This window comes from Tupaia chinensis, unplaced genomic scaffold (genome assembly GCF_000334495.1).
Source record: "Tupaia chinensis unplaced genomic scaffold, TupChi_1.0 Scaffold000119_2, whole genome shotgun sequence".
NCBI classification, from domain to species: Eukaryota; Metazoa; Chordata; class Mammalia; order Scandentia; family Tupaiidae; genus Tupaia; species Tupaia belangeri.
The window spans coordinates 3,551,351-3,561,576 of NW_006159586.1; the positions used below are offsets into that span (position 1 = coordinate 3,551,351).

General features: G+C 45.5%; 1 protein-coding gene across 1 annotated transcript in view; it reads left to right on the top strand.

Moving 5' to 3' along the window:
* LIPG (lipase G, endothelial type) overlaps nucleotides 1–10,226 on the top strand; it is a 34,875-nt gene that overhangs the window by 7,948 nt on the left and 16,701 nt on the right. The window contains exons 3-5 of the mRNA XM_006144446.3: nucleotides 490–669; nucleotides 2,568–2,679; nucleotides 7,576–7,797. Coding sequence (XP_006144508.1) covers nucleotides 490–669; nucleotides 2,568–2,679; nucleotides 7,576–7,797 — 514 coding nt within the window. The remainder of the gene's footprint in view (nucleotides 1–489; nucleotides 670–2,567; nucleotides 2,680–7,575; nucleotides 7,798–10,226) is intronic.

A 10,226-nucleotide genomic window follows, 5' to 3' on the forward strand; every position in this document is an offset into this window, starting at 1 on the left:
ATACTGGGGTCAAGAGGGATGGCAGAGATGGGTTGTGGGAAGGGGTCATTTGTTAACTCTGCATTCGCCTAGGAGACAGTATCTCCCTGCATCACTGCAAGAGAAGCTAATTCTCCAGGGCAACCTTCCTCAGCTGCCTTTGAAGGATGGACCGGGCAGGCCACTTGGCTGACTGTGACAGGGACTCAGACTAAGCTCATGGCAGTATCAACAATGCATATCTCATAGTGGCCCTCTCAGACCCTGAGGCAACAGCATAAGACACCAGCTATGAAAGTTTGGGTGGGAAAATTGGAGAAGTGAAAAGCAGTGGAAGACAGACTCTCATGTAGCAATTCTGCCTCCAGCTGGCCCTGGCCCCTGAGCAGCCAGCATGGAAGTTCTAAAATTAGCTAGGAAGAGAATCCGGGAGTGAAACTTCATATTCATTAGGATTTTTCAAACCCAGAAGAAAAAATTTTTTTAAAAAAAGTTCTGTTTTCTCTGCAGATGAGTGGCATGTTTGAAAATTGGCTGTACAAACTCGTGTCAGCCTTGCAGGAAAGGGAGAAAGACGCCAACGTGGTGGTGGTCGACTGGCTCCCCCTGGCTCACCTGCTTTACACAGACGCCGTCAATAACTCAAAGATGGTGGGACACAGTCTTGCAAGGATGCTGGACTGGCTACAGGTAACAGGGGAGAACAGGAAGTCATTTTCTGTCATCAGTGCGATCTCCAATCTGAACTTTCTTAAGAGATTCAGGTCATCCACATTTTACCAGGAATTTCCGGAGTCTGGGCAAAATCTGTGGGATTAAAATGTTTATTGAATTAAGTATTGTTTGAAAGAAAGGAAAACTGGAACTTTTAGAGAGCCTTTTCATTATTGATAGGCTTCTAGGTTTTTCCTATTACTTTATTTGCTGTAAAAATTTGCCTTATGGGTTGTTACTTGCTGATCTTAGAAACATGCCCTTAGGTTGGTTGGGAATGGCCAGGAACCAGGACAACCTTGCGATCTTTTCACAGTTTTATTTTATTTTTCATTTCATTTTCTTTTATATATTCTACCACATTATTATTTATCTTACTGCTGAGTGAAGCAAGCCAGGCTATGAAGGAGAGGCATTGTATGTCCCCCACTTAATATATACTGAGTGTCCACATTCTATAACTGAAACTAATTGACTAAAGGATATAGAAACACAGTATATAGATGTAAATACCAACCTTGTAATCTTAAACATCCACTGAAGTCAATTCTAGCCTCTGAAACATGGCTGCACTATGTGGGAGTGGGAGGGGTCGGCTTATGCTTCATTTGGAGAAGTTAGGAAAACAGATTTAAAAGAAAATTTTTTTAGAGAGATTTTTGCTATAGGGTGGATGCACTTGTTGAAGACATAGAGACAGAGATGGCCATGTTGCAATCTCTTCTCCTCCATTCTCCTCTTGGGACTTTGGGTATACACACTTATGCGCCACATGAATTTTAAGCCACCATGTCTGGAACTCAACCCATGGTCAGTCACGTAGGAATCCAGCACCTTAACCACTATACCACCTGCTGGCCCCTGGAAAACAGATCTCAAGGTCTTATATTTACTTTCCATAGGAATGATTTGCCTGAGATCAGTGGACTTAACTGTAGGAGGCACAGGGTACAATGGCAAAGTGGCCCAATTTTCTGAATAATTCCAGCCTGATCTTCTTTTTACCCATGCAATTTGATAGATTTGGGCAGAATTCTAGTCAGGATTCTTTAGCAGCCCCTTCATCCTTGTCCAAGGATAGAGTTTGGTTCTAGAGTCTGGGATCAAAACCCAGCTTCAAAACAGCAGTTGGCATAATGGCCATGTCACTGGACTCCCATGTAGACGACCACAGTTTGAGACGCGGACCTGGTGGCTTAAACTCACACCGGGTGCATGTACGTGCATGCCCAAGATCCCGAGAGGAGAATGGAGGAGAAGGGATTGCGGCATGGCCATTCCCACTGGGGGATGATTTCTTGCTTTCTGTCTCTCTTGTCTCTCTCTGGCTTTCTGGCGAGCACATGCACCCTATAGCAAAAACCTCTCCAAAAACAAACAAACAAACAAACAAAAAAAACCCAGCTTCTCCACCTGCCCACTAGCTGAGTGCAAGAATCTGGGGTCCCAGGTAAGTGCTGGTGGCAAGGAGGCTGGCAGCTCCTGGGACCTCAGAGGACAGGCAGGGCTTTTGCAGGCTGCGGCTGGCACCTCAGTATTCTTTACATCCTGTGGCTCATCCAGTGGCTCTGACCTCAGTACCTCCACCCTCCCGCCAGCCCTCTCCACTTTAGATGGGCCAGAACTAATGGAAAACAAGTAGGGGAAACGTCCTGCATCAGTCTCTAGTCACACCCTCTGCCCCTTCCCTTTTGACCTCCCTTAGCTGGCTATGCCCAGGCCTATGGCATTGCCAGTAAGGCCAGCCATGCCCCCAGGGTCCTGTACCCATGGCCTCTGCTTCTTCTGTCCCATTGTGACTGAGCTGTTGTCAGTGTCCTGGGGGGACTCAGGCCTTCATTCCTCAGCTCCCACACTTTGGTCACTTCCTACAGGAGAAGGAGGATTTTTCTCTTCAGAACGTTCACTTGATCGGCTACAGCCTTGGAGCACACGTGGCTGGGTACGCTGGCAACTTTGTGAAAGGAACCGTGGGCCGAATCACAGGTAAGCTCTGCTTGCTGTGCCAGCACTGAAGGTCCACCTGCTCAGCTGCTCACCAACCTGGTTTTTCTGAACCCCAGAGGAGGCGGCTCGAGTCATCGAGAGTTGGCTTTGGAAGGAGAACATCTGGAGAACATTGAATCCAGAGCTTCTCAAATGTTCTTCTCAGTCACAGACGCTTTTCTTCAAATTGAACCTGTGTGGACCTCAATCCCCGAGACAGACAGATGGGGATATTCTGGTTGAAGCTGGCCGAACATAGGAGAGGGTGTGTTAACTTTACCAGTTCGAGCTCCATTTTACCTGGTGGAGTCTCAGAGTCTCCAAGTATCAGGGAAGACAGTTTGAAAACTGCTGATCTAATTCAATGGATGATGGGACAGACACGGAGAGGTGAGGCAACTAGCCCAAGGACAAACAGCAATTAACTAAAGAACAGTCGCCAGGGTTGAAGCCCTGGCCTCTAAGCTACTGGGTGTACACATCGGGTCTCCACTTGGGCTATTCCAGGAACCCACAGGACAAGAGCGAGGAGTAGATTCTGCTGTGAATCCTGCCTCTGATTGCTGTTTTGTTCGCCATTGGCCTTTTTCTGATGTTAAGGTGATATATTTATTGACTGTCGTGACCTGTTTAGACTGGGTGGGTAAGCTTTGTCATTTCAGAGACCTTTCTGATAACTGCTAGGCCAGGTAGTCAATAGAAAATTCAGTTTTCCCTGTTGTGGACTGCATCTTAGAGAGCTTCCAGTGTGAGAGTTTGGATTAAATTATTTAATGATTATGAAAAGTTTGTAAGATTCTCATTCCCATTTTTGAGCTCCCTTAAATTCATGCACAGAGCTTCCTGTATACTAAAATTCATGCTACAGTTGATGTTCTGATCACTTAATCCCCCTTCCAGTGTTCTTCATTTGAACTCACCACCCCCACCTCCCGCTTCCTCATCATCCCCAAAGTACTCAGCAAGCATCCATAAGGAAAGATTTCATCAGTGACTTTCCATGGAGTGTTTTCATTTAAAAACAGGACTCAGGTAGAAAGGAGTCTTTAGCTAAAGAATGATTTAGTAAAAGTGGAATTTTAGGTATTAGTGACTAGCCGGTAAGGTAGGTTTATTTAAAGAAAATATTTGTGAGGTTTTATTGGCCCTCGTCAACTGCCGTTTCGGGGCAGAGGTCTAATGGGTGCGTAGACACATGGGCACAAGTGCATCCCTTCAGGTCAGTGATCTGAGTCAGCAAAGCCTGAGAGCTTGAGTTTTGATTTTCAAAGTGGGCCATGATCATAAGGCCCCCCACGACTGCTCATTCCCCCATTGCCAAGGTGAAGCTGTTGGAGCTGAAGCCAATCTGGGTGCTCTTGTCTGAGGGCTTCTTCCTAGGTCCCGGACAAGAGGCAGGATGTCTCAGAGCCAGGCCAGTAGGGTTCAAACTATAGCACATGCAAAGCCCCTACCAGAATCAGGGCTTGAGTGTCACTGGGAACAAGGACAAATCACAGATCTTGTCTTTCCCTGTTTCTAAATCTGAAGAGGCTTTTTCCAGTTCTTTCCCTCTGCCCATTTGAGTGGCAGCTACTGCAATGAGGGCTGCGTCCCGTGGTGGCAGAGAAGCGGGGTGGAATGCTAATCAGCACTCTGTGAAGTCTGCCTGGAGCATAGGCCTCACGTCCTGGGCACAGCTCCTTCCCTCTGCTTTTCTCTGTGGCGCAGAGGCTTGGGGCGAGCACGCCAGGAAGGAGTGGCCTCTGTCCGGTGGCCAGGCAGCACCTCAGAGGGCGTCTGGCTCACCTGACACACGCTATTGAGCATGTCTGACGGGGGAGACAGGGCTGCCTCTCTTCCCCTCCTCTCACAGGCCTGTGATCCAAGTGAGGACAGAGATCCAGGCAGCTTGCATGGGGTCCTCAGGGCCATGATTCTGCTGGGCAGAGGCCAATGGGGGGCCCTCGAGTCTAGACCCTTCAAGGGAATAGTTGAACCCAAATTTTGCTTGGGCCAGAGGGTTGGACTGGACTTGGGATTTGTTAGAGTTTTGCCTTCTTATGCTTCTGTGATGTGCTAGGGAAGAAGTCATATATTTCTCACTGAACCTGTGTCTTGTTAGTTAGAAACAGATAAGCAAGCAGGTCAGTTCATTCCAAAATAATGAATGAAGTGTCCACTCCCCAGAAGCTCTAGGCTCGCTGGTACCTAAGATCATGTGCCTTAGTCGCACTTACTTGACAGGTAAGGGATGAGGTATTCTGTGTCCTCTATAACCCTTAGCAGCCTTGCACAGTTTCTGGATAGGGGAACTAGGACTCAGAGGTTACATAATGGACTCAATACCTCACACCCTGTGAGTAGTAGACTGGGATGTGAACTCAGACTGTCAGGTTGCAGAGTTGCACTAACCACCATGCATGCTGCCTCTGTTCTGCAGGTGGAGCTCAGGTAGCTACCGAAGTCCAGCAGGCCTGGCCCTGTCAGGCTGGAATGTGCAGCCTCCTAGGTTTTCCTGTGTGCACTCATGCCTGTGTCCCATTTGCTGGACAGAGCTTCTTTAAAGGAGTTTGTGATTGAAGGGGAAAAGTGGGGATGTTCCCATTTTCTTAGATGGGCTAAGCTCTCCCTCTCTTTCCTAGTTAAACAAATAAGTTGTGCTGTTTTCCCTAGTCCATGGGTCATAAAACTATGTCACGGACGGTCAGTGCAGGGCAGGCAGCTTGGTGTGGGTAGTGAAGGCCCAGTCAGCCAGCCTGTGACGCCTGACAGCCGCCCGCATTCCTCGAGTGCAGCTTGGTTTCCATGGCGCTGACCGTCTGGTGGGGACCTTTGTTCACATGAGCAAAAGGCCTCTCTCTTGCATTGGTACAGAGCAGACTGTTTCTCCTCTTCTTCTTTTTCTCTCCAGCGGCCATGGCGAAAGGCAGGAGAGGTCATTGTGTCAGCACTGTGGTCCTTGCAGCCTCCGAAGTGCGTTATTGTGGGCTATCGTGGGGAACACTGCCTTAGTGCTGTCCTTCTTTTGGGTCCTGGGCTAGAAGTGAGCCTTAGTCAGTCTGGGCCCCCTTTTTGCTTCAGTCATACATAAATTTAGCTAAACTTCTTCTGGAAACTATGCTGAGTTCCAGCTTCTGCCAGTGGTCATGAGTCTGAGTGCCATGAATTCGCCCTCCACACTAGACAATTGCTCTGCCTTTTGTGTATCCCGAAATTACTTTCTCAGTGGCCCCTCCCCCTGCCATCTGCTCCCTGGTTACACTGTGCTCAGGTTTGGGGAACACGGTTCTGTGCTCTGTCATCCTTGCAGGACAGTAATCTGGGTCACATCTCCTCCTGCTCTTGGTATTTTTAGGTCAAGGTTTCTGAGTTTAGGCACTATTAACATTTGTAACCAAGTAATGCTTTGTGTGTGTGTGTGTGTGTGTGTGTGTGTGTGTGTTTGAGGGGTAGTGTCTTGTGCATGCAGGATGTTGAGCTATATCCTTAGACTGTCCCCACTAGATACTAGTAGCTCCCCCTTACCCCCTACCATTGTCACAAACAAATGTCCGCTGGGGTTCAAAATCACTCTTAGTGTTGAGTCATGGTTCTAGACTAAACAGAGTCCTCCTGCTGCACATCTTGTTTTTAACTCCCTCCAGGGCCTCTCTGTGTGTCTGTGGGGCACAGAGCTTTCCTGGGCGGGATAAATCAGTTCCTGTTATCACTCGGACTGGGTAATAGTAGCTAACGTTGACAAGCACTTAATCTCTTAATATCTTATAAGAACTATAAGAATTAAAATGTTTGGGCTCCATTTTGTAGATGGCCTTGAAGCACAGGGAAGCTTTTCAGTATCTGGTTTATAAACCACCTACTTTTATTGACAGGATTATCTAGGTAATTGATATATATCTTTCCAGGCTCCACGCCAGACCTACCAATCAGGATCCCGAGGTCAGGGAATTAGAATGTGCATTTAATGCTTTGCAAGTTCTTGTTTTATGACTGGCTTTGTGTTCATGTGGCTCCAAAATGAAAAGAAGGTGAAAGAGTTTCTTACTGTTTTGGCTATTTGCCCAGTTCCCTTTGCCACCCTCTACCCAACACACATATACACGGGCAACTAGAGGCTTGTGTGTTCTTCCGCAGTTTTTCATAGCTATGTGGTGGACTCTTTTTCACAAGTTTCCCAGTGCTATTTGTGCAGTTTCAAATGTGAGAGCCAGTGGTCTGTATAGGAGTTCTGCTGCCTGCTCAATGCAGGAGGTTTCATGGTAACAGGTTTCCTCATTGTGGATGCAAAGTAGAGGAATTCTGGAGTATAGAGATTCTAGTAAACAGATTCTCAGTATACTGGGCATTCCCTCCTTTCTAACCATCCCATCCCTGGGCCCGACCCATGACTCAAGGGAGGAGAAGAATAAACTTAAATGCAGAGCTCAGTTTGGGGAGACTGAGTTTTTCTTCCAAAGGATATAGGCAGCTTAGGTATTCCATAAAATCTGCTAAAATCAAGGCTGTGGAAGGTGCTCAGTGACAGAATAATTGGGATGAATGGTTTAGTTTCAGGCAGCCTGAGTTCTTTCTGAAACTGCTCGAGCTCTAGCAGTCAGTGGTTCCTTGGAGCTACATGGCTGGGTGACTCCTGTGGGCTAGTTTACTGGGTCAGCTGAGACATCAGGACACATGAAGGCTTAGGAAGAAAGTGTCAGTTCTGTAACAGTAGGATGATTTCTGCAGTGATGTCTTGGGGCCAATTGTACATGGAGATGGTTTCTTGTTTTCTTCCAGGCTTTCCATGTCTTTGTTCATGGGACTGAGCTTAGTGGGCATTTTCATTCTGTACACTCGGACTTAGCTTTAAGTTCAGACTCATCGACCAGGTGCACCTGACATAATTGTTCTTGCTCCCCTTCTCTCCTGCTGCAGGTTTGGATCCTGCTGGGCCTATGTTTGAAGGGGCGGACATCCACGGGAGGCTATCCCCTGACGATGCAGACTTTGTGGATGTCCTCCACACCTACACGCGCTCCTTTGGCTTGAGCATTGGAATTCAGATGCCTGTGGGTCACATTGACATCTACCCCAATGGGGGTGACTTCCAGCCGGGCTGTGGATTCAATGATGTCTTGGGATCAATTGCATATGGAAGTGAGTTCCTTATGTTCTGCTTCACGTTTGACTCAGTTCATCCCATCTCTTTCTAAGTCAACCAGAGCCATGAGTACTACCAACATCACATATTTCCTTATTCTCACTTCTCTCACTTCCTCCCACAGTACCTCTGCCACACTGTATTTGATGTTTCTCATCATCCTGTCTCTGTTCTGCTTCCTCATGCTTCAATGTCACAGTTGTTATCATTTCTTTTAATGGCAAAAGGGATTTTTTTTTTAAGAGAGATTTTTGCTAAAGGAGCACATGCACTCACTAGAGAGATAGACAGAGAAATGAAAAGTGAGAAGTTGCCCCCCACAGGGGATAGCCACTCTACAATCCCTTCTCCTCCATTCTTCTCTTGGGATTTTGGGCATGCATGCACACACACACCCAGTGTGAGTTTGAAGCTGCTGGGTTCGGGACTTGAACCATATTTGACTACATGGGAGCCCAGTGACATAACCATTATGCTCTCTGCTGTTCCCAACCAAAAAAAAAAAAATTAAAATTTGTTGAAAAAAATTAGACAAAACCAAAAATCAGACCCCTCAAATCAGACAGAAGTCATTTAAATCTGAGGTGTGTCCTGATGTGAGTGCTGCACGGTTTTCATTTTTTGCTGTTAATTTTTTTTTCCTTTTTTTGGTTGTTTTGTTTTTATTCCCCCCTCTTTGTTTTCTTTCTTTCTTCTTTCTTTCTTTCCCTTTCTCCCTTTCTTTCTCTCTCTCTCTCTTTCTTTCTTTCTTTCTTTCTTTCTTTCTTTTTCAACCTTACTTTCTCATTCTGCTGTTCAACCACCACCCACTGAGTGTCTAGACAGTCCTAGGTGCATAGTAGCAAAGCATCTGAATACTTCTAGGGTCATAGAAATCTTCAGTCCTTACTGAACCTGATTCCTGCAGGAAGAAAATTCTCTTTATAAATCTGAACTCGATATCTCTGTGAATACCACATTGCAAAACACAGTAGAGGAGAGAATTTGCCTCAGAAGTACCTTACAGTAAAGGGAAGCACATGTTCCTACAGTTGCAGAAACCTTCTCTAAGCAATTAGCCAAAAGTGAATACATCACCAAATGACTATAATTCAGAGAAGAGAGAACGCAAAGTGAGCAGCAGGGAGAAGTGCAGAGCTGCAGAGAGCATGGATCATCTCCTCCCACACACCTCTGAATTCTCAGCTGAAACCCCACAGCTCAGCCCAGATTCACCTATTCCCTAGAAACTGTGAGAGTTTTGTAATATCCAGTTTCAAAGTCAAAAGTGCAGGTTGCTTGGTGAGAATCAGCAAAATGGAACTGCAGAGAGATTGAGGTAATATTACCACCTTCCACACACCTCTGAATGCTTAAAATTAATGGCAAGAAATTTGGAAGAAATGTATAATCCATGAGATGACCAGAAACTACTGCAGAGGCACAAGAAATATGAGAAAACAAGAAAATATCTCTCCCCCAAGGGAAAAAGAATAACCCTCCATCATCCACAGTTAGTACAGTGGAACTCATGGTAATGTCCAATAAAGAATTCAGAATATTCACAGTGACAATACTAAATGAGATGCAAGAGATGAGAGTCAATGAACTCCAGAAGGTGCAAGAGAAAAGAGACGACTCTTTCCAGGAGGTGAGGAAGTTCTTTCAAGATTTGAAAAAAGAAATACATGCCATAAAAAAGAATCAAATGGAGCAGTTAGAGATGAAGGCTGTAATACAGGAAATCAAAACCTCCCTTGAAAGTATTAAAAGCAGATTAGACCATGCAGAAGATCAAATATTGGAAGTTAAAGACAAAAACTCTGACCTAGAAAAAAATCACCAAAAAGATTGAGAATATAACTCCCCAAAATGAACATAATATATGAGAAATACTAGATACCATTAAGCACCCAAATGCCCAGATAATCAGTATCCCAGAAGGTGAAGAAACTAGTAAGGGTATTGACAGTATATTCCATGAAATCCTGGAAGAAAACTTTCCAAACCTAGAGAGGCATTCAAATATCCAGACCCAAGAAATACAAAGGACCCCAAATAGGATCAACCCAAGAAAATCTTTATTTATTTATTTATTTATTTATTTATTTATTTTAGTATATACATTCAATCGCATTGTTTAGCTTACAATGTGAGCATTTCAATATGTGAACATTTCTCCCCAGTCCCGTTGATCAAAATATCTTCAACTGATAACACCACACCTCCCCATCCCGTCAATGTTCTACCTCTGTATCCCTCCTCCAAATGTCCTTCATTAGGCCCCCCTCCTTCACATACACCTCATCTGACATTCACACCCATCTCTTATGTTTGTACAACCATTAGTCAATCAGTTTCAGTCATAGAGTGCAGACATTCTGTATATGTTAAGTGGGAACATACAATGTCTCTCCTTCATAGCCTGGCTTGCCTCACTCAGCAG